General features: G+C 52.8%; 1 protein-coding gene across 1 annotated transcript in view; it reads left to right on the top strand.

The window, feature by feature from the left end:
- PREX1 (phosphatidylinositol-3,4,5-trisphosphate-dependent Rac exchange factor 1) overlaps window positions 1-24,430 on the top strand; it is a 175,117-nt gene that overhangs the window by 90,675 nt on the left and 60,012 nt on the right. The window contains exons 5-6 of the mRNA XM_012654692.1: window positions 15,634-15,795; window positions 22,067-22,200. Of these exons, the coding sequence (XP_012510146.1) occupies window positions 15,634-15,795; window positions 22,067-22,200 (296 nt within the window). The remainder of the gene's footprint in view (window positions 1-15,633; window positions 15,796-22,066; window positions 22,201-24,430) is intronic.

Genomic DNA, 24,430 nt, shown 5'->3' with positions numbered 1-24,430 from the left:
TCTTGCAGTAGTGTCGGCTTTGGGCTGGCCGGATCCAAACCTGGACCTTGTCTCTTCCTCTCTTGCTCACCCTGCTTTCCACTGTTCGGATTTATTTTCAACATGGTAGCAGATGGCCATAGTTACTCTGGCCTCCCATCCTGTTTAGTTTAAGGTCAGTTGGAAAGAGTGAGCCTCTCTTCTAACAGCTGAGGAAAGTCCTGAGATTCATTCAGGCTCTGGCCATCTGTGTGGCCAGGGGAAGGTCATATTCCAAATGGTTTGGGCCTGAGTCATGTGCTTTGACCTGGACCAATCATTTGAGACTTTTGCTTGAACCATTTATCATAAATGCTTAGACCTGTGCTTTAACTCTGAACCAATCACTATGAGCTGGGTAGTGCTGTGCTCTGATTGGCTGAGATATGGTCCTGTGCTCTACTGTGATTCAATGACAGTGAGCAGGGCAGTATTGTGTTCAGATTGGCTGAGATCTGGGTCAGGTGCTTCACTCCTGAATGAATCACTTGAGCAAGGGAGCCCTAATTGGCTTAGACTTGGGTCATGTGTTCCAACCTTGAACCAATCACTGGGTTCCACAGGCTACAAGGCCCATGAGTGGGGACAGATGGACCCTCTCACTACATTCTAGGCTATTTGTGAAAGGTGGGGATGGGGGAGGCATAGGTGTTAGGTGGGAAGCCCACAGCCATCCACACACTTGCTGTTCTTTCCCTGCCCAGCCACTGCTGGCTTAGTCTCGCTTGGCAGAACAGGGGAAGACTTGCTGCTTCAGGCTGTCTGCTGGGCCGATCGTGAGCTGGGTGGATGGCTCTGCCACCTGCTGCTGCTCTCAGCCCAGGGCTTTCAGCCTGTGAAAATAACTGAAAAAAATGGCTGTTGGCTGGAGACTGTCCTCGAGACCTTATATCTGACAGCTGTTTCCCGGGTTCCCTGCTGGTGGGTTAATTGGGCTGGTGGGACCTCATTCATGCACCTGCTCACAGGGGCCACATGTATCCTTGCTCCACGAACTGCAAGGGAGAGGGGAGGGGAAGGGCACTGGGCGATTCTTGAACTGGGCTTTCGCTGGAGAAGGTGGGTGACGCTTGAGTCTCTGAGCTGGACCAGACCCGGGGCCATCGGCTCTGCCCATGAATGCAGGTCTTTAACATGTGCAGCCGTGGGGGTGGGGCCCAGCTCTCCCTGGGATCTCAGAGGGAACTTCTGCAGTTGTTCTTGCCATGACTTTGGTCCCAAATGGGTGTTGGAAATGCTGTAGCTTGTCACCTTGGTGTGGAAGAAGCTCCAGGTGGGACTTGTAAATTGGCAGCCTGTGGACCAGACTGGGCCTGCAGATGTGCTTCATTTGGTGTGTTTCAGACTTGGATTAGTTGCAAGCATTTAAGAGACAGAACGCTACCGTGGTTTAGAGATGGGTTAGGCAAAACTGTGGCCTATGGGCCAGATCTAACCCATGGCCTGTTTTTGTACAACTTATGAGCTAAGGATGGTATTTCCACTTTTTAAAGAGTTATTTGAAAAACCCCAAAAACAGAAGAGTATGCAACAGAGACCGGATGTGGCCAGCAAAACTTAAAATATTTACTCTCTGGCCCTTTACAGAAAAAATATGCTGAGCTCTGGATTAGAGCCAGGCTTTGCAGCCATGAGCTGTCTGGGTTTCAGTCTTAGATGTGCCATTTACTAGCTGTGTGACCTTTGGCAAGTCAATTCACTTCTCTGTGCCTCGGTTTCTCATTTGTGATACAGGGTTTGTGTGCACAGTACTTAGGGGGTTGTTATGATGAATACACATGTACTTAATTCTAACGGCAGCTCAGTAAGGTAGGCACTGTGATTAGCCCCATTTTGGAGGTGAGGCGACTGAGGCACAGAGAAAGGGAGTGGCCGTGCAAGGCCACACAGCAGGCGAGCAGTAGGAACCGTGATTTGAACCTGGCAGTCTGATTCCAGGTACTGCCCTGACCATACGGCTATACTGCCTGTCGAGAAGCATTTTGGGGAGTTAAACTGCCAAAGTGCCTGGGTATCAGGGATGTCACCCTTCTTAGTTCCTTAAATGGTGTCTAAGAAGGTCGGTGGCCCTGTGTTTGTGGCCTGGTGGCTCATCTGCTGCTTCTTTCCTGGGTTTCAAAATCTTAAGCATCTGACCCGTGAGAAGAACCACCGGCCGTAGCCCCAGAGCTGAGCTGAGGGTTGGTTTCTGGATCTTGGGAAAGTCCCAGCAGGCCCTTGGAGCAGCAGCTTCTGTAATAATTTTAACAGCCAGTGGGGCCGGACCTGTGTGTACAGGTGGACTCTGAGCTCCAGGGTAGGCCCGGACATTTCCGAGGCCCGCTCACATCCCCCAGGGGCCAGAGTTGGGTCTGGCAGGATCCCTGGGTTCTGGGTTCCCAGGAGAAGAGAGAGAGCAGGGGCAGAACCGCCTGGCGGCCGGTGGAGAAAATGGCCCACCGGAAACGGCGATGGACGGCTGTGGGTTTGCTCCTCTGCCCAGATGGCTGTTTACGCTGCCCAGTCGCACTCCGCAGGCAGGGAGGCAGCTGTGTTTCCTTGGGCTCCAGCTGTGTTTATCGAGGGGGAGGGCGCTCGCTCGCTCGCTCGCTGGGGGACCAGCCAGCAAGGCCTTAGATGGGACATGCCACGCTCTCCGCCCGGCAGGGTTGCTCAGAGTGTCCTGGCCTTTGGCACCCACAGCCGGAACGTCTGCATCAGCCAACAGCCGAGGCAAACAGCAGCTCTTCATAATCCGCACCCCCCGGTTCTTCCTTCCCGTCACATTTTCCAGTGGGTTTTCAAAGACGATCCCATGAGCTCGAGCAGCTGAGCTCACACCCCGACCTGCCCCCTTGGCCCTTCCCCATCTGACGCCCGCGCAGGTGCCCTGCAGCCCTCTGGGCCCCTTGTTAGAGCTGAGCCCTGACTCGTGTAGGTGCCCAGGGTCAAGGGGCCTGGGAGGAAGAGGGAAGAGGCGAGAATGAAAGCCTTTTTGGGAACAGCCCCAAAAAGCTGAACTTGGACATGGCCTAAGAATAGCCGGAACATTCTATTTCAGCTCTTCGGCCCAGGCCCAGGATAGACAGTTGGCATTTCAGGCTTTGTTGAGTTTTCCATCGATGTTTCCAGGGAGATGATTCGGGTTTGGGGTGACGCCTCTGGTGCACTGGCCCCTTTAGTGTTTCCTGGTGATGCACAGATCTCGGTGCAGCGCCTACTGTGTGCCAGTTGCTGGCGCCGCTCGGGATCTCACAGTCACGAGCAAGACAGACCCAGGCCCTGCCCCTCGGAGCTGCCGGTCTTGGGCCGGGCTCTGCGAGGGCCCGGTGAGTGGCGGGAGTGAGTGACGCCGCTGGGGCAGGGCCGGTGCTGGGGCCAACTGGAGGGCGCACGTCCTGTCCAAAGGGGGCGGCTGCCACCTTCACGCCCACCTCTGCGGCCACTGGTTCTCAGTCTCTCTTGCTGCTGCCTCGTCTCCTAGACCTCCGGGCACAGGTGGCGCCGGGCTCAGCGCTTAGGCCTGTTCTCTGTCTAGACTTGCTTCCGTGCTGGCCTCGTCCACTCTGTGGCCTTTTTTTTTTTTTTAAACTATTAATATATTCAAGGGCTGCACAACCATCGCCACAATAAGTTTAGGACATTTTCATCACTCCCCAAAGAAACCCAGACCCATTAGCAGCCACCTCCCACCCCCTCCTTCTCCAGCCCGACAGCCACCGCTACTTTCTGTCCCTCTAAACTTGCAGACTTCTGAGTAGTTTGTACAAGTGGAATCACACAGTATTTGTCCTTTTGTGACTGGCTTATTTCACTTAGGGTGATGTCCCCAAGGCTCATCCGTGCTAGAGCGTGTCAGTACCTCATTCCTTTCTGTGGCTGTCACGTTCCGTCGTGTGGCCGGGACAGCTTTTGTTTATCCATTCACTTGCTGATGAACATCTGGGTTGTTTCCGCTTTCTGGCACCGTCAGTAATGCTGTTGTGAAGGTCCACGCACAGGGTTGTGTGGACAGTCCCATGGCTTTAACCTCCATCTCCACGTGGGGGACTTCAGCCTGCCCCTGAACCCGTTCAGTTTCTGCAGTTGACTGTAGGACTGGCATCTCCTACTTAGCATGTCCAAGACCAAATGCTTGGCTCACCCGGACCATGTCCCACCCGCCCTTTGTCCCCATCTCAGTAAATAGCCCTCCGTCCTTCTGGTTGCTCAGGCCAAACCCTGGGCTTCCCTTGGTGCCCCTCTTTCTCTCGCCCCCACGCCCATCCACGAGGAGGTCCTGTGGGCTCTGCCTTCAGGGTCTGTCCAGAGACCAGCTCTTTGTGACGCCTCCACTCCTCCTATCCCCTAGGCCACTGCCACAGCCCCCGGAGGGTCCCCCTGCCCCTGCCTTTGTCTTCTGCAGCTGGCTCTCACCTCCTCAGCTAAACGAAGTCAGGTGTCACTCCTCCACTGGACACCCTCCAGCGGCTCTCTGCTCACTCAGGATAAAGTCCACACTCCTCCCCGTTGTTGTCTACAAGGTCCTACGTGATCTCATCCCTGTTTCCTTTCTGACCTTCTCTGCTCCTCTCACCCTCTGCTCAGCCAGGCTTGCCTCCTTGAAGTTCTTTGAGCACAAGTAGGTTCTTGCCTCGGGGCCTTTGCACTTGCTATTTCCTCTGCCTGGGACGTTGTTACCCCAGATATCCTGAGGCTCACCCCTCATGTTTGTCAGGCTTCTGCTGCTCAGAAATCACCTCCTCTGAGAAGCCTCCTCTGACCACCTCTGCAATAGAAGAGCTGCCTCTGCCGTTCTCTGTCCCCTTCACCACCCCTCACTAGCTCCCGTTCTCTCCTGTAATCTTGGTGCACTGGCTGATCTTCCGTCTCCCCTGTTAGGATGTCAGCTCCCCAGGGGCAGGGATCTGGGCCTGTTTTCCCTCCCCAGTGCCTGGAACGGTGCCTGGCCTATGGCAGACACCCCTAGCGCATGGAAATGCCACTCCAGTTCCTAGTTCCTAACGTCCAAGTTAGGTTTGATTCAAAACTTGTCAGACACTGTGGGGCCCAACAGGGTACATCCTGTGAGCTGGCTGTCTGTCCCAGCTGCTCCAGCGGGCTTGTGTCAGGGGTGATTTTGGCCGAATGGCTGCTTGGGGTGGAGCCTGGGGTCTGTGCACACTTTCTGGTGTCCCCTGCACCTCTCGTGTCTGTCTGTGGGTGGTGCGGCTGTCACCCAAGCTCAGTGTGAGGACCTTGCCATTCGGCTGTTATCTCTGCCTACTCGGCTGGCGGGAGCGTGGGTGACACTGGGGTCAGTGTCCCCGGGATGGACTGAGTGAAGTCTGTTGCTGGACAGGTGTCGGCCTCAGTGCTTGGTGGAGGGGACGGCTGGGGTGACGTGTTCCCGGAGTGTGGATGTCCATTACTCACAGCTCTCCAGAGGATGTTAGGTGGCACGTGGGAGAACTTTGTGTGGGATGGGTGGAGGGGAGAGGGGAGAGGCCGTTGTAAAAAACAGTGACTCACACGGTAAGAATGCTGCTCCCTTAGCAAGCCCCTTGTCACCTTTCTGGTTACCTCTGAGAGGGAGCCACAGTGGGTGCTGCAGTGTTCAGGGTTTTTGAAGCCATGCATTTATTCCCCAGTTATTTATTAAGCAACTGTTATGTGTCAGGCATTATTCTAGGTGTTGGAGGTGCAAAGTGAACAACAACAGCCTGAAGCCCTGCCCCCAGGGGACTGACATTCCACTGGGGGGAGATGGACAACAAATGAATGAATAGGAGACGTATATGCTTGTTCAGATGGACTATTCGGGTGCTATGGGAAAAATATATCAGGCTAAAAAGGTCAGTAAGGGCTAGGAGTGACTCAGGGGTTTGCTACTGGGGAAGACTGGACTGAGAAGGCAACATCTGAACAGAGACCTGAAGGAGGTGAGAGAGGGGGCCAAGTGGGCACCTGGGAGAAGAGTCTTCCGAACAGAGGGAACAGCCAGTGCAAAGGCCCTGGGGCAGGAATGTGCCTGACATGTCTGCAGAACAGCGAGGAGGCCAGTGTGGCTGGAGAGGAGAGGTAATGGGGCTGTATCATGCAAGGCCTGTGAGCCATTGTGGGGTCTCCATCTTCCCTGTGAGTGAGGTGGGAGCCACGGGAAGGTTCCTAGCAGAGGAGGAGCAGGATCTGCCTTAGTTCTAACAGGATCCCTCTGGCTGTGTGTGTAGAGTGGACTGCGGGGTGGTGAGGGCGGAGTCGGGGAGACCAGGGAGGGGTTGACTTCAGTGGTCCCGAGAGGAGATGTCTGGACCAGGTGGGTGTGGTGGAGGTGGGTGCATTTTACGAGAGCTGCCTCCTCACATCTTTTGCCCATTTTCTAATGGACAGTCTTTTGTTTTGATTTGCTAGAGTTCTTGCTGTGACTCTGGGTACTCTGGGTCATCTCTTTGGAGTTTTTGTCTGACTCTGATGTTATGAAATGAGCTTCCCATCTGCTGGGGCTCACTTGCTGAGAAGGCACAGGAAGTCAGAGGTCTCTTCACTGTGGCCTCCTGTGCCCTGGCTCCTGTCCTCCCCCGACCACAGTGCCCACCCGCATCCTGTCTCTCGGGCTGAGCACTGACACCTCTGCCACAGCTGCCCTAGAACCCCAACCTGCGCCAGTCTCAGTTCAGGCTCTTTCCTGTGTGCTGACAGCACCAGCCTCGGGACACACCCGGGGTGGGGGCCCTGCTCTCACCTCTTCCTTTAACAGCTACTCTCAGATGCCCCCCCATCTTCCAAGGAGCCTTCCCAGGTCACCTTTCCTGGGGGTCCTGCCTGTATTTTTTTCCTGCCATGCTGTGTATGGTTAAGAGTCTCCATTCAGAACTCCACCTCCACCTCTTCTTAGCTGTGTGACCAAGGGCAAGTTGCTGAACCTCTCTGTGCCTCCATTTCTCCATCTGTGAAATGGGCATGGTAGTTGTCGCCCAGGCTTGCTGTGAAGATTAGATGAGATAGTGCATGAGAAAATTCATGGAGACACTTTGCATATTACTGGATAGATGGTTGTACTTGGTACATTTTAGCGACTCTAATATTGTAATGATTTTTATTTTTTTTAATTCCAGCTCCTGCATTTACTGGTGTTGTCTTTTTGAGATTGCCTCAATTTCCTTCCCTATTAAGTGGTGTCTTAGTTATTGGTTATTACGCAGATTAAACAAAAAAAATACCTGTAAAATGCTTAGAAGTGTTTAGTGTTAGCTATTTCTATTGTCTCAATGTCAATTTTGTCCAATATTAACACAACTACATCAGGTTTCTTTTGACTAGTATTTTCCTGGAATGTCTTTTTTCATCCTTTTACTGTTGACCTTTCTGTATCCTCAGATACAGAAAGTGCATCTTTTGTAAACCCCATGAAGTTTAATTTTAAATCTAATCTGACCATATCGTCTAACAGGAGAGTTTAGTTCACTTACATTTATTATGCTTATTGATATATTTGAACTTGGTTGTCTCATCTTTCTTTTTGATTTTTATTTATCCCCTTTTTTTGATGTTCTTTTTTTGCTGTTGTGCTTTATTTGGGATAGTTTTAGTGTTTTTGGTTCAGTTCTTTTTTTCTTTATTCCTTTTTTGTTGTTGTTGCTACAAAATTGGAATTCGTAGCTGTCACCACCACCACCATCATCTGTCAGATTTCACCCTCTTCTCTAGAGAAATGTCTGCAGAGCCTGGGCGTGGGAGCGGGGCGCAGAGCTTTGCTGTGGGCCGTGCTGGAGGTGCCTTTGGGAGGGTGGGTAGAGAGCCCCTGAATGTTGGGGCTGGAAGGGTCAGTAGAGACCTACCTGCCCACGGTCTCAAACACAGACACCTGCAGGGCAGGTGGGGGGAAAGAGTGAGTAGGTTGGTTGTAACTTAGCGAGGTGGGTGCCGCCCATGGCAGACTAGAGAGCACATGTCCCTTGTGAGCAGGCAGCCGCCACTCAGCCCGGCCAGCTGTCATTGGCAGGTGGAAATGCAAGCCCAGGTGGCCAGAGCGTCCACTTTGCTGAGAGAGCTGGCAGTAGCATTCAGCCTGGTCCCGTCGCTACCTGGCACAGCGGGAGGCCTAGGCAACTTGTCCAAGGTCATATGGCACAGCCTCATCAAAGCCAGAACGTGAACTCCCGGCCCTGAGCCCTCTTCCCACTGTCTCTCCCTTACCTCTCCAAGTAGAAGGAAATTTTTAAGACCCATGAGTGTTATTTCTTTTCCCCTATTAGTTCCTAATAGGTGGGGCTGCAGTTTCCCTAGACATGCACCAGGGGCTGAAATTGTTAAAATCGGACATATATTTGCATGAAATCTGCATAAGATTTGCCTGGAGGTTTTCTTTGCTATGCTGGGCAGCACTTCAGTTCTGGCTTTTCTTGGACTTCAGATGTTTTTCGCTTCTTGTTTTCTTTTCCCTTTTCTTTCTTTTTTTATTTTTTTTACGTGGTGGTGGGTCTACTCAGCTCCTCTTCATTTGCATCCTGCTGTCACCCTAGGTGTGGCAGGAGGGGACCCCAGGACTGTGAGTGTGGGAGAGTGTCAGACTTCACTAAGCTTAGGTGGCAGAGCCTTGGGCAGGCCTGTGTGAGTAGAGACGGGACCAAAGGCAGGATCAGCTGCTTCCTGGAGTTGGCCGAGGTGTCCCCAGAAAGCAGAAAGTGGGTGTCGTTCCCTTGGATCCAGCACCGCTGGTGACACTGTTCCCCCATTTCCCACCCGTGGGCTGCCTTCTTCTCTCTGTGGAGGGGACAGCATGGCTTTCCAACCTCCATGTCTCCTTTGGGGCCTCCCCCAACCCCTCACTCACAGGGAATGATGGGTATTGTCATGACTTCCAGTGACAAATCCAGCTTTGTTTTCACACTGTGGCTTTATGGATCCATCTTCTTACACTTCTGCTTGCCAGTGACTTTGTAACTTTATTTTTTAGCTTTAAAAGCCGAATTTAGACTTGTTTATTAAAAAAAAAACAGAAAACAGACAAGACCCAGGGTAGGTGTGACTTCATGCCCAGCTGTCTTGGCCTCTCTCTGCTCTGGCTGCATTTCCTTCTGCGCCAACTCTGTGCCCAGGAGGCGGGTCGCTCACGGTGGCGACGTTGGTCCAGGAAAGGAGAGTGTGCCTTGCCCAACATGCTCACTGAAGCCCCAGCCTGAAGCCCACTGGCTCTGCGTGGGTCCCGCGCTCTCCGGCCCTGGCTGGGAGGACGGGAGGCTCAGGCTGCGGTCACGAATCCACGCTGCGAGCAGCCGGAGTGGCCTCTCTGGGGACGTGGAAGCCAAGGCCTGTGTGCATGTCCTCCCCATCTCCCCTTCTGCGTCTCCTTCTCTGGGCCCTTTGTCCCTCCCCGTCCTTTCCTGCGCCTCAAGAGGGCTGAGCGAGCAAGTGGAGCTTGCACCAGCCTCCTTGGTTTGCTGCCCGGGTGGCCTGGAGTGTGAAGCCTTGTGCCCCAGGCTGTGTCTTGTGGCCTTGCTGTGGGCAGGGACCACACTGGGGGGACATGAGTGGGCTGCTGAGAGCAGGCACCTGTGGGCACCCTTTTGATAAACGTGACTGGAGGGGCACAGGGGAGATGTGGCGTCTCGCGGAAGCACCGGGTTCCTCTCCTCTGACATCCTGTCTTCTAGGAAGCCCTTACCTCGGGCGAAACCACACGGCGCTCGAGGGGCGGATGCTGGGGAAGGTCCCCTAGCCTGGCTCGCCGAGGGGCTTCCGCTGCTAACTCACGGGGTCACCCTGGGCACACCCCTCCCTTCCCTGCTCGCAGTTTTTCTGAAGGATCGCCGGGGTCCACCCTGCTCAGACATGTCATATTCTAAGAATCTAGTTTTGGGGTATTCATTTGCAGCTTCACTATTTCTGGAGTAAAAGAGGTTAGTGTCGGCTGGGCGCGGTGGCTCACGCCTGTAATCCTAGCACTCTGGGAGGCCGAGGCGGGCGGATTGTTTGAGCTCGGGAGTTCGAGACCAGCCTGAGCAAGAGCGAGACCCCGTCTCTACTAAAAATAGAAAGAAATTAATTGGACAACTAAAAATATATAGAAAATATTAGCCGGGCATGGTGGCGCATGTCTGTAGTTCCAGCTACTCGGGAGGCTGAGGAAGGAGGATCGCTTGAGCCCAGGAGTTTGAGGTTGCTGTGAGCTAGGATGACGCCACGGCACTCTAGCCCGGGCAACACAGTGAGACTCTGTCTCAAAAAAAAAAAAAAGAGGTTAGTGTCCACCAGGTCCTGCAAGAGGCTTTACCTCTCTGTGCCTCAGTTTCCTCAAACACAGAGTGAGTATAATAATGCTACCTACCTCCTTGGGGTGATTCGAGGATGAAATAACTTAATAAATTTAAGTTTAGAACAGTGCTTGTCACACAGGAAGTACTCAGTAGATGTGGCCATTATTACTACCATGACTACTTTCAATATTCTTACTATACAGAAATAGTAATAAATATGAACCATTAATACTACGGAAGTGATGAGGATAATAAATACTGTGTCCTTACTGTGTCCCAAGACTTTTGCCTTCATCTTTCCATTTGATCCTTGCAACAACCTTAGGAGGCGACTGTTACCCCATTTCACAGATGTGCAAACTTGGCTTCAGAGAGGTGAGGTCGTTTGTGCAGGGTCAACACCGCTGAGAAGTGGTGGAGTGTGGCTCAGACCACACCCTCCTTTGCTCAGAACCCATTGTCTTGACCACAAGGCTGTCCAATTTTGTGATGTCATGTGCTGTTTGAGCTAGAATAAGGCATAAGTGGGCCTGAATCGATTATGGATACCTCTAGTGATGGGGAACTCATTGCCTTATAAGGCAGCCCCCTCTCTTGTCAGAGAACTCCGGTTGGTGTAAGGATGGATTAACTCAATCAGATAGCTGTCTCCTGCATTGGTCCCATTGGACTCTCTGTGGTATTACGGATCCAGTGGGCTTCTTAGTCGTGTAATCCTCCCAAGATGTTTAGCAAGCAGCTCTTGGGTTCCTTCCAAAAATATTCTTCTTTGGCCAGGCCCTGTAAGTTCATGTAGCTGTTCCTCTTTGGTTGTGATTCTAGAGTTTTCAACACCATGGTTTGTCTCCTTTGAACCTGACTCTGTTCTACTTATTAAGATGGTCTGATCAGTTCCGAATTGAGCAGGAACCTCCTCACCTCCCTCCTTTTGCATGTTAGACCATTGTTAGTGCAGCTCGAACTCCCATTAGCTTTGAAGAAAGACACCCATGTTTTATGCTTGTCCGTGTTGGACTGGGACACCTTCGGGATTCCACATCCTTGAGCTCTGTCTGAGATTGTGGAGCAGTAAGAATTCTTTCAAATGTAAGACATAGAAAAACTAGCTCAGGTAGGCTTAAGCAACATATACATGTAAAAAAATATATAGGCTCACATAATTAAAAAATATATGGATAGATGGCTTCAGGTGTGGCTGCATCAGAGTGTCACAAGGGACTTGCCAAACTGTTTTCCTAAGCTGCTGCACCATTTTATACTCCTGCCAGCAATATATGAGGGTTCTAGTTTCTCCACATCCTCACCAACTTGTTATTGTACATCTTTTTGATTATAGCTATTTTAGTAGATGTAAAGTGGTATCTCATTATGGTTTTGTTTTGCATTTCCCCAAATGATGTTTATTCATCTTTTCATCTGCTTATTGGCCATTTGTGTATCTTCTTTGGAGAAATGCCTGCTCAAATCCTATGCCTATTTTTAATTGGATTATTCATCGTGTTAAGTTTTAAGAGTTCTTTATATATTCTAGGTATGAGTCCCTCATCAGATACATAATCCACACTATTTTCTTACATCCTGTGGCTTGTCTTTTCACTTTCCTGAGAGTGTCTTTTGAAGCAGAAAAGTTTTTAATTCTGATGAAGTCCAGTTTATCTATTTTTAAGTTGTTTATGCGTTTGATGTCACATCTAAGAACACTTTGCCTAACCTGAGATCACGAGGATTTATGCCTATGTTTTCTTTTAATAGTTTTATAGTTTCAGCCCTTAAATTTCAGCGTATGATCCATTTTGAGTTATGTGTGCGTGTGGGGAAGGGATCTAACATCGTTCTGTCTCACATGGCTATCCAGTTGTTCTAGCATCATTTGTTCCAAAGACTGTTCTTTCTCCCATTTAATTGCGTTGGCATCCTTGTTGAAAATTAATTGACCATAAATGTAGGGATTTTTTTCTCGACTCTCAGTCCTTTTTGCACTGATCTATGTGCCTATCCTTACGGAATACTGTGTGGCCTCTTAACATCTGGAGGAAGAGTGTGCCAGGAGAGGAAACCACACGTGCACAGGCCTAGAGGCAGGGCCGGGCCCTCAACTTTTGGAACTCAGCAGAGTGGAGCAACGTGCCCCCCGTGAACCGAGACACCGAAGCCGACACTTCCTGCAGTTTCGGGGCAGAGCCAGGGGCCTGGCCAGGTCTTGCTTGGTTTCAATTCCCCATCCCTGGTGCTGGCCTAGGGCAGGAGTCGAGGCGGAGGCATCCATATACGAAAGGGGGAAATAACCTTTTCTCATCTTTACTATCTCCTGGGTGTTGGCAGCCACACAGGGAACCCGCTGAAGGAGGATCACTGAAATCCCAGTTTCTAGGGGTTTGGGAGGAGCAGATGCGGTGGCAGTGTCCATCAGAGGGGCGCGGCGGGTTTTAGTTTCAAGAATAAAAGTGGTGGGGGCTTCCCGCTTGAGGGGGGCAGTGGGGAGAGGCCCAGGGACTCAGGCTGGGGAATCATGGAGTGGTGGTTAAACAGTGTGAGCTCTGGAGCTGGACTGGGTGGCTGCTTAGCTGGCTGCAACCTGGGACCCGTGGCCTCGTCTCTGCGTCAGCCTCTGCTTCCTCACATCGAGTGGGGCTAATCAAAGCACCTGCCTGCTGGGGTCACTGGGAGGCAAGTTAATTCACTCCAGCATTTCAGGACGGCCAAGCTAAGTAGAGCCGACAGGAGGAAGGACACAATTTCATGGGCAATTTATACTAAGTGACACCCCAAGGTAGGGTCTCTTTATGCTGGGATATATTTTAGCTGCAGTGACAGAGCCCTTGAACAACAGTGGTCTCAACAACGCCTGAGCTTCTCTCTGTACGAGGCAGTCCAGCGTCGCTGTCCATCCCTCTCTCATTCACTCTGCTGCGGCCTCACCAGCCTCTTGCTGTCTCTCGCTGCCTCAGGGCCTTTGCTCATGCCCCTCTCCTTCCTGGTGTGCTTCCCCACAGATGTTTGTGTGGTTCATGCCCTCACTTCTCCCAAGCTCCACCCATAAGCCCTTTTCCTCAGTGAGACCTTCTCAGACCACGGCATCTCCCTCTCTCTCTGTCCCTTGAATTAATATACATTATGTATTTATCTGAGAGGAAAGGATTCCTATTTAACTGTCTGAAAGGTTGAAAATGGTACAGGGATTTAGAGCGCAAACTCCGGAGCCAAAGTGGTTGGACTCAGATCTGCTGTGTGAACTTGGACAAGTGACCTGACTTCTCTGTGCCTCAGTTTTTGCATCTGTCATACGAGGGTAATAACAGTCCCTACCTCACAGGGTTGATGTGGGGATCCCAGGAGCTCGACAAGAGCGTGAGTGCTCACTATTAGCCATTATTATTATTGGTAGTAGTTGTCCTCACCTTGTTGACCATGCCCTCTTGGCTGTGAGCTGCCTGGGGCTGTCTTGGTCTTTGCCCAACCCCCAGAGCTCAGGCGCAGCCCAGGTGCTCAGCCAGTGTTTGCTGAGTGAAGAGTGGGTTGAAATAATACCTCCCCAACCAAGTCCTGCCTGCTTGCATGTCGCTTCCTCCTGGAAGCCTTTCCGGCTTTGCTTCTTCTTTTCCGATTTATTGTATCATGAGTGTTTTCACCACGCAGGGCTGTTATCTGCACCCCCCAATGCCCCAAAGCCCCCCACTCCCGCGGAAGCTCCTGCCCAGCCGCATTGCTGGGGCCCCCGGAGGAGCAGGGCTCGGGCTTCTCCCTCCCTCGCATCCCTTTGGCAGGTTCCTGGGCACACAGCAGGGGCTCAGCAAAGCCCCGGGGCCTGATGGGGCAGAACATTTGGACCTCGGGAATATTAGGACCCAGTTTTCAGAAAAGGGGACGTTCATTTTCAGGCAGGGCAAAAATGAAGTGAGTGGAGAAGGGCTGTTTTTGGAGGTGGTTTTCTGCAGGGAGTGCTGAGACCACACCCATTCGCGGCAAACTGCAGCTCACGACGACAGCCAGCGTGTACTGCCATCCAACAACCAGAACGCCAATAGCTAGCGCATCCTGAGTGCTTACTGTGCCCGTGCTGGGGCTTTCCTGCAGTCTCTCATTTGTCCCTCGCCACAGCCATGAGCAGAACCGGATGGCCTGGTTCAGATCTCGGTTCTGCCTCAAATGTCTTTGGGGCCTTGAGCTATCTTGCCGTGCCTCAGTCTCCTCATCTGTCAAATGGGTAATGGTGGAGTCTGCCTTACAAGCAGAGAGTGAGGGCTCAGTAGGCATTAGCTGGTGCCGTCGTTGTCACCGTCATCCTCATCATCACCGGTTTGTAGATGATGAAGCTGAGGCTCAGGGCTGAAGGGTGACTGGCCCAGGGCCACCCAGTTGAGGGCAGAGCCAGTGCGTGTCACCACCCCGTGAAAGTGTCATGTCTGCGGGGGACGTTATCTGTGATTGTCACAGGAGCAGAGAGGTGGGGCCGTGGGCAGATCCTGGAGCCGTTAGGCACCCTCTGCGACAGATGATTAAAGAAACTTGGGTCTGTCACACGGTCCCGGGTGAAGGGCTGACGGCTGGCCGTTGGGTGATTCAGCCTGAAAACCTTCCTTGGTGTCCCGAGTCCCCGCTGATCCCTTCCTCCTCAGTGCCTCTCTCGTCACGTTGAAGTCTTTTGATTAAGGCTGGCCTGGCCGCTAGAGTGTCCCAGCGTGTGCCCGAGGTGAGGGGTGACTGAGGGGGGCAGGGAGTTTGTGGATTAGGAGCCGACTGGCCACTTTGCACGCCCTCTCCCACGTCCCTGGGAGGGTGAGGTATTTTTAACACCCATTTTACAGATAAGAAAACAGGCAGGAGGAACAGTGTCTGTGGCCACCTCTATGACCCACCGATCTCTCTGTTGCGCTCACGCTCTCTCTCTCTCTCTCTCTCTCTCATGGATGCCACTGCAGACACACTGCCTCCCTGCTCCTCCTGGTTACACACCGTCTGTGCTCCTACCCCAGACCCTTTGCACTTGCTGTTCCCTCTACCTGGCATGCTCTTCCCTCAGGGCTCCCACTCTTGCTCCATCCAGGGTCTCTGCTCAAATGTCACCTCCTCAGAGAGGCCTCCCCTGACTTCCCTATTTGAAACAACACTTCCCTGTCCCCGCTTTCTGATTGTCTTCATAGTATTTAGCACTGGTTGACATTGTGTTATACACTCGATTTTTTTCTTATTTTGGCCCATCTCCTTTAATAGAATGAGATATCCACCAGGCGAGGCACTTTTGCCTGTTTTGTTTGCGTGTCTGTCCCCAGACCCTAGAGCACCGCCTGCCCAGGGGGAGGCGCTCCGGCGACACTTACAGAGTGAATGAATGAGTGACGTTCTCCAGGCCGGGTCCCCTCTGGGTCGATGTCTCTCATCCCTGCTCCCACCTCTACCCCAGGAGCTGGCCAAGAGGACCCCCGGCAAACACCCGGACCACCACGCGGTCCAGAGCGCCCTGCAGGCCATGAAGACCGTTTGCTCCAACATCAACGAGACCAAGAGGCAGATGGAGAAGCTGGAAGCCCTGGAGCAGCTGCAGTCCCACATCGAAGGCTGGGAGGTGCGTGCAGGGCAAGAGGGGCCGGGGGCTCACAGCTGCCAGCACAGGTGGCAGCCTGGGCACCAGATGCCGTCTGCAGTGTATTTTGTTTGGCCTACACAGTGTTTGTAAAAAAATCGCTCAATTATTTTTCAATTAACTCCACATAAAAACCGGATTTCAAGTTTCTCTGGAAACATGGGTACTAGCGGGCACCTATGTCCCCTGTCCACAGCCACTGGAGCCTCTCGTTCTCCTCAGACCCCGCCCTTCCCTATTGCTCCCCACTCATTCTCTTTCACGCATTGCCGTACCTGCTTGATTATGTGGTCCTTTGAGCTGTTGACACCAAGGTCAAGGGTAGCGTTTAAGTGCCCAGTCCAGGACAGAATTCTGGCGTTGACACTCCCTTGCTGGGTGACTTTAGGCAAATGGCTTAACTTCTCTGAACTTCAGTATCCTCATCTATACCTGGCATGTAGTAGGTACTCAATAAATGGTAGATTTATCGATATCATTTATCAGATTATCATGATTATTAGGGGATGGGCTTCTTGAGATCTTTGGATAGTAGGTAATTTATTTGTTTAAACCCCTACACCTTCCTTAGATTGTTAGAGGTTTCTTACAAATCTGTAGAAGGAAATGGGAAAATATGAGTAAATAAAGAAATTAATACCAGAGTAAATACAGCTGGAATGGGAGATTAAGACCGAAGATGAAAGACGCTTAGGCAGGATTATCTGTATATCGTCTGCTGTGGGCCTTTGCAGGTGCTGGCGCTGTGTAGGATTTCTGGTTCTTCCCTCCACGACGCCCTGTGGCTGTGAGGTGGAGGGTTGGCTCGGAGAGGAGAGGCCCATGTGCCCAGGGAAGGGGTGGGTATCGTGGAGGGGCCGATCCATTTGCCACGCCTCCTCCTTCCTTCCGAGGGGCCTTCCTGTGCGGCTGAGGCTGGAACGAAGAGCTGCATGTCCCACACTCCCTTGAAGCTGGGCTTTGGATGTGATTCGGGGTTTGGCCGAGATCAGATCCAGCTGCTTGGGATTTGCAAGGTGGGAGTGGGACGGAGGCCACCCTCTTGCTATTTTTGCAACAAAGCACGGCCACGGTTGTGTTCGGCCTTTTCTGGGAACATCAGTAGAGGGCGCAGGTGCCAGCTTCCTGGGTGTCGAGGTGTGGGGCGTGGGGCATCCATGCTTTTTATTGGTGGTGCTGTGTATCTAGCAGGCATGGGATGGCTTTGCAGCTGGCTGTTGAGGTGACAAGAACCGAGAGCCTAGATGCCACCTGGGCAGCGTTTTCCTGGAGTGCGAGCTTGGGCAGGTGTGTTCTGATTGTCCTTTTCCCACCTGAGGCAGGGGCAGCGGCTCCCTTGCCGGGCCAGTTCTGCAGAGTTGTTGGGTTTCTGGAAGCCCCGGATTCCTGGCTCCTCCAGCCCCTTTGGTGATTGAGTGAGCCCCTCATTCCTTTCTGCTTAAGATGAATAGCTTGATTTCTGTTTCCTGCAACTGAAAGTTGCCTGATCCTCTGGTGTGTCAGTTGGGGTGCGTCCTCTAAGGACTCTCCTCTCAGCTTCGTGATGCCAAAGCTCCGACTTGGTCTCTTTTGATTCTCTTCTTTCCGTCGTGATTCCATGAAGGCAGCAGCTCCTGGCATTGTGTGTTCGAAACCAGAAACAGGGGCATGGTCAGGGCAGTAAGAGGAGCTCTCCTCCCCAGTGAAGGAAAGCCCCAGGAAGACTTCCCTTTCATTTCATTGACTAGAATGAAGTAGGTCACATGGCCACTTTCAACCTCAAGAGCAGATAGAATTGACTCATTTAAATATCTGTCCGTTTGGGCTTTGAGCTTCCTGGCAGCCAGCATGAAAAGAGCAGCACACATAAGTTACCTCACACTCAGTGTCAGAAAAGGAAGCAGTGAAGCAGTTCTTCTGGGAGACAGAGGGTTTCTTGGCACTCAGCTGGAAAAGAAATTTCTCACGTGGGCCCCTGTGGAGAGGATGTTGAGCAAGCTCTTTGGCAGCCAGGGCAGAAGTGATTTCCAGATGCTTTCTTATGGTAAGGGCCTAGGGAAATAGGAACTAAGGGTCTTTAGAACTCTTTCTGACCCTGAAAATCTGCAGTTTGAGAAATCAGTGGCCCTTATTTTGATCACCATTTCTGGGTGCAGTAGGAAATAAAGTGACCTGGGATAAGAATTGCAGGCAATTATTGAGCACCTGTTGTGTGCTTCCAACACTATCAGGGAGGTGCTGTTATTATCCCCATTTTACAGGTGAGGAAGCTGAGGCACAGGGACTTGGTTTTGAGGCCCAGCCCTGTCACTTACAGACCGCCCCGCCTTGGGTAAGTTTGTCCTGCTCCCTGGGCCTCATTTCCCTCTGTTTGTTTAATTGTAGTAATAGTATCTCTGAAGTTATCTCCTGGTCTTATTTTAAGGATAAAGTGTTTGAATGTCCTTTGGAAAACGTGGAACGATTTTCCATGAAGTAGAAAGGTTTTTAAATACAGTTTGATCTTTAAGGTGAAAATAATACATTGTGAAAATAATACATTCTTGCTAGAAAAAATAATGTTTAATAGTAAAGCTGCTTGCAGTGGCTTAACGCTATCAATTGTTACAGTGTCTGGGGACAGTATGACTTAGGGGCTAGTCACAGTGAATGACAGTGGTTGCAGATCCTCGTTTCAGATGCTCTTCTTGATAACGTGTAATCTTTTTCGTGTGACCTCTTGCTGGTCTGATTAAAAGGTTGTCATCTCTTTTTGGAATATGGCCAGCAAGGGGCTTGTTCTCAGGGTGGGGGTCTTCCCTTGGCCACTTTCTTGCTGTTTGCTTGGGCTTGCGTCATTCATTACTTTAATCTCCCGTGTGTGTGTGTGTGTGTGTGTGTGTGTGTGTGTGTGTGTGTTTTCCTGGCCCTTTGTAAGCCACTCACGCCTTTTTTTGTCATGAGACCGGTTTAGTTAAAACCAGATAAGTTAATCCATAAATCCATTTTACTGAGCACAAGGAAATGACAGGATGTCCCAGTGCCTTGGAAGTAAGTGAGGGAGACAGCCCCTCTGTGTGTGTGGAGAGATCCTTTGCCTCAGTTTCCCCATCTGGAAAGTCCGGATGTTGGCAGTGCCCCCGTTGTGGGTCACTTGAGGACTGGGGAGTCGACGCTGGCACAGCGCTCAGAGCAGTGCCTGGCGCAGGGCAAATGCTCAGCGGCGTCAGGAGCAGCGGTGGCGGCAGCGCGGGGTCTTGCTCTTGGTGGGAAGAGCAGCCTGCAGCTGCGACCAGCGCCCGCACCCCGTGTGGGCTGAGCCTCCCGCGGAGCGACGCTCCAGATGCCAGCCCCCTGGGCTTTCCTGCGCAGCTCACGGTGATAAAAAGGAAAAGTGTGTTCTTAATAACAGACGCAGGGAGCTCGCCTCCTCCTGGCCCTGGAAGCCCTGGTTTCAGAGCCGCTCAGCTGCCAACTCGCCCACGGGGGCAGAGAAGGAAACAGGAATGAGGAAACATAAAATCAGTTAAAAAAAATAAGACTCTAAATACAAGTTGTCATATTTCTTTCCACCCTCCCTGGGATGCTGGGGGCTCTCGTGGGATGTGGTCTCTCCCCCTTGGAGACCCCTGCTCTAGACTAGTGATTGCATGGAAAAATCTTCAGGCTACCTTCGAAGGCACAGCTTGAGGCAGAGGAGCGTGGGTGGGGAGTGCGGGCAGCCTGTCTGGGTTTCAATCCCAGTTCGCTGCGTTTCTACCTGTGTGACCTTGAACAAGTCACTGCACTGCTCCGTGCCTCAGTTTCCTCCTCTGTAAAATGACGCTTGTCATAAGGATTAGCTGAGTTCGTGTAATGGTACCTGGCGTGGGGTAAGCCCCATGCGTGGATTAGCTTTTAATGTACAAGCTTTTGTCATCTCTGAATGTTACTGCTTCAGTCTGGTTGAATTTGCGTTATCTGGAAGGAGGTCCCCAGCCCTGCCTGGGGGACACATTGGTGTGCAGCCTCTTCCCCGTGTGTCTGACCCCCAGCACCACCCTGGCCCTGGGTTCAGGATTTCAGGGAGACGGAGAGTCCTGCAGGGCTTCTCAGCAGGACTGGGGTGGAGGGGGCACCCCCTGTGGTGTGCTTGGCGTTTCAGATGCAGTTTGCTGGGTGGTCCTTGGCCAAGGACGAGAGGCAGCTTCCGGGCTGAGTGCGCTTCTTCTCGTAGGTCCCCCGAGACAGCCTCGGTGGCGGGGTTCAGGTCTAGGGCTGCGTGAGCCCTGGGCTCTGCAGCTGGGCCAGGTACCAGATTCCTAGTCTAGCAGCTAAAATCTCCCTTTGGAGCCTGGAAGGGCTGGTGCATGGGCGTAAGGCGAGGCTAGGGGAGGCAGAGGCACGTGGGCCGAGGAACTGCTGAACTGGTGCCTGCCTGAGCTGGCCACGGGCTGTGGGTGGAGCCTCCTCACCTGGGCGGTCACCTTTGCTCTGTTTTCAAGGACACTGGGGGTCCAAGGGACTCTTCATCATGGCAGCCACGAGTCTGTGCTGTGGGCATCGGAGATCTGTGTGTGGCATGCACGCATCCGTGCCCACGTGGGCCCCTGGCCAGGCCAGTAGCTGTAACATTAAGGGGTGCAAGTTCCTGTCCGGGGCTGCACAGCTCTTGACCATAAGAAAGCCAGAGTGGGCCCCAGAGGAGTTTCTGGCCCTTTCGAGTGAATGGGTTTGGTGCATCCAGCTAGACCACGGCACGGAGCAAACCAGCCCTGACAGCAGCGAGAGACCGCGCCAGGCAGTTAGCAGACAGCGATTCCCTAGGTCCCCTGACGGCATCTCAGAAATAGCTGAGTCAGCAAGCCTCACGGGTCGGACTCCTTGTTGGTTCTGGGTGTTGAGTGTTGGGGGAGGAGATTCTGAGTTAGTCTCACTCGCTCCGCCCCAAGTTCATTTCCAGGTGGGGACAACATCACTTCCCTTTGTTTCTCCCGTTAGTGTGATCTGCAGGTCTGTCCCGTGAATCTCCCTTAAGACACGGCTTTGGCATAATGCCCCTCGGCCTGGATGTCGGAGGCAGCCCTTCTCCTCCCCTCACTGTGTTGGGTGGAGTCCACGGCTGAGGAGGGCATGACACGCACTTCTCATTAGCGGTGCAGGGGTGGGCGCTCAGGTGGGGTGGGGTGGCTCTGCCCTGGGGACCCAGGTTCCTTCCAACTGCTGGCTCCCCGATCTGCCACGGCGTCTTCCACCACCCCTACCTCTGCCTTTCAGCCTGTGGAAAGAGGAAAAAGGACGAAGAGGGAAGCAATTTTCTTTCAAGGAAGTGCAATGGCACTGGGGCCACGCCTGGTGCAAGGGAGGGAGGTAGGGGAGTGCAGTCTGCGGTTGGGTAGCCAAGTGCCAGTGAAAACCCCCCAGAATGACAGACGAGGGCATGGATTTGGGGGACAGCGGAGGGGCTGCCTCAGTTGGAATTCTGTGCCTGCCAAGGTCTCTTTCCTGCTTCCTCTCTCTTTGGACTTTGGGATCTTGCTGCCCTTGCCTGGGTCCTCGCAGCTCTGGACAGACCCGTGTGGTCCCCAGGTGTGGGGGACCCCTCCCGGCCGTGCCGTCCCCGTCCCCACCCCCAGCCTCTTTATCTTCTCTGTCTTCCAAGGCCAGGCTGGCTCCTCCCGATGCCACCCTGAACCCCACTGAAGTTCGGTGAACTTCATGCACACTTAGTGTCTCAGCCACCCCTGCCACTCAGCATAAAGGGCTGGGTGGCGTTTGGGATCGAGCGCTCCCGGGATCCGGCCCCTGTTGGGGTGCATGTTGCGTTTGCTGAGCACCTGCTGTATTTGCCAGAGAGTTTTGTAGGTGCTGGGAATACGCAGGGCATATGTTTGGTATCGTTGCCATCTTTATGGAAGTGGCGTTCTTGTAGGGGAGATATAGTAACAAGTCAAGGCATAAATAAATAAGGGGGAAGGAGTAGGTGGGGAAAAAACCCAAAACAAAAACTGGAACCAAAACACAACAAGATGCCAAGTAGGACGTGCTGTCGGCTGTGTGTGCTGGGCCCCCGAGTCCCTCTCCTGTAAAGGGGACATGTGGTCGTATCAATTGTTTTGGCACGCTCAGCAGATAGGAGCCACTGATCAAGTCGTGTTGACTTTCTGTCTGCTGGCAGATTTGCCTGTAGAGGTGCATTTGGAGTTTTGGGAGTGCGGAGGGAGGTGGTGGTAGGTTCTGTCTCTGGGGAAGGAAGGGGCTGATCCCGGGTGCCCTCCGGGTCGGCTCATACACGGCACCCTCATCCCTCTTCCAGGGCTCCAACCTCACCGACATCTGCACCCAGCTCCTCCTGCAAGGGACGTTGCTAAAAATCTCCGCAGGCAACATCCAGGAGAGGGCCTTCTTCCTCTTCGACAACCTCCTGGTCTACTGCAAGCGGAAATCCAGGTGAGGCCGGAGGCGGGGCTGCACAGGTGGGCCTGGAGACGGGATGTTCGGGCAGCTGGAGAAATGGATGTGGAGACTGTCAGAGGTGTGTTCAGGTGAATGGTGGGTTGGGGCTTAACGTGTGGTTTGTTCAGAGATCGGGTAGATGGATGGATGGATGGATGGATGGATGGTTGGGGTTATGTAACTGGGAAGGTGGGTGGGCGGTGGAGTTTGGAGAGTAGTGGGTAGATGGCTAATCGGATGGGTGTGTGGATGAGTGTGTTGATGGGTGGGTAGGTGGTTGGTTGATAGTTGCCGAGGTGGTTGGACTCTGGTCTGGAAGGTGGCATAATTGATGACTGGATGCTTGGATGGATGGATGATTCAGAGAGAGGGAAAGTTAGGAGGTGGGTAGGTGGGTGGGTGGACTGGTGGACAGAGAGATTCCTGCCTTTCAGTTTGCTTGCTCGGCGGGTTGAGGATGGTCTCAGTTGACCAAGGCAGCAGTTTTCAAATTCTCTTTCCTGTTACTTTGTCTTAGGGATGAAATGGTGACTTTCTGGAGGCTTCTTTACTCCTCTGTCTAGCAAAGGCTAGAGCTGAGGTCCAAACCCCAGGCCCTGCTTTCAGCGTTACCCATAACTTGCTCTGTGGTCTGGGCCATGTCACTTAGTGTCTCTGAGCCTCAGTTTCCTCGTCTGTTTCTGCTGGCCTCCTAAGGTTTGGTGAGGAACTTACAGCAGGATGAATAATAGGTGTTCCATGCGCATGTGTGGCTTCGCATCGTCTCCTTCCTCCAGTGGGCCTCTTTGAGCCTCAGTTTTCTCTTCTGTAAAATGGGGATGATCAACCCCCATTGGGGCCATTGTGGACACTAAACACGTTAAGCGTGCCTGGCACACGTAAGTGCACAAACTAAGGGTGAGCTGCTATGACGTTGCTGTTAACCTACTGCCGCACAGTCGGCTTCTTACTCAGTGCGATCCCACGGGTGCAGCACCTGGACAGCAGTAGGCTCCCAACCCACAAGCCCTTTCCCTTTGACCCTTGTCGAAGGCTGGGTCTCCCTCTCTCATCGTCTCCGGGAGGCTGGCTCAGCACGTCTCTGCCTCACCTGCTCTTTCGCTCCTGCCCGCTCCTTGAGGTCTGTTTGTTGCTGCGTCCTGTCCTCTTCTCCCACCATAAGTGCCCCTCCTCCTCTCTCCCTGCTGCTCCTGTGTCCTCACTGGGGCCATCCCGAGAGTCCTCCTTTGGCAGTTCTGAGGCTGCTGCCAATGTCCACCCCCAGCCTTCCCTGCTGCCTCACCCTGGGCTGTCTGAATCAGGCACTTTTCCCAGAACACTGGGGTTTGGAAAACAGAACGTGCCTTTAGGCCTCTGTGACCTGCTCCCGGCGTCTGGCTGAGGTTGCTCAGCCTTCGGCTTCCCTGGCGATCTCACCTGTGGGGGCTTCTGATAGTACTGGATTCCAGGTGGATTCTAGGACCTTCCCTGTGGCCTCCATGGGCTCTTTTAAGGCCATTCCCTGCCTCAGTTCTGCAAATAAGCCCGGCCGGCTGGAGGGAAAGGGCACATCTGTCTCCTGAGAGCACCTGGCAGGCGGCCAGCATTCCTGCCTCTGGTTCCAGAGCGCTGAGCTCTGCGAGGTCCAGGATTGGGCAGTCGTGGGTGGAACTCGCGGCCTGACTCTGATGTGGTCACGGGCAACGCCTGAAGTGGCCAGGTGTCTGCCGACTGTTTTTGTCTCTGCCTGGGTCACGCAGGGCACCACCCGTCCGGGACACGGTCAGGGGAGGTCTCTGACTCAGAGCGCTTCTGGGCTAATCCGAAGTGAAGGCTCCTTGGAGGTCAGAAGTGGAAAGTGGAAGGGAGTGTTTTACAAGTCTGTTCTACAGAAGGGGAAGCCAGGACCCAGAAGAGCTACGTCTCGTGTATCTCAGCTGCCTGTTCAGCATCGCAGAGGCAGCGGTAGCGTGTAGCCGCTGAGAGCACGGAGGCTCTGCTGCTCGCTAGCCGTGTGACCTTGGGCAGGTTGTGCCAGCTCCTTGCGCGTCTGTTTTCTTATCTGTTAAGTGGGGATAAAAGTAGTCCTCACGTCATGGGGTTGTTTTTATAAAGTAAGTATGACATGTAAAGGGCATATGTAAAGTGGTGAGAATAATGCCTGGTACATGGTGAAGCAGAAGAAATATAAATACATATCTGCATTGGGGTGTCTCACCAGTAGCTCACACTTAAGTGGTGTCTA

Source organism: Propithecus coquereli, unplaced genomic scaffold, assembly GCF_000956105.1.
Source record: "Propithecus coquereli isolate 6110/MARCELLA unplaced genomic scaffold, Pcoq_1.0 Scaffold444, whole genome shotgun sequence".
Taxonomy (NCBI): domain Eukaryota; kingdom Metazoa; phylum Chordata; class Mammalia; order Primates; family Indriidae; genus Propithecus; species Propithecus coquereli.
The sequence above is the reverse complement of the archived record's forward strand: the minus strand, read 5'-3'. Positions and strand labels throughout refer to the sequence as shown.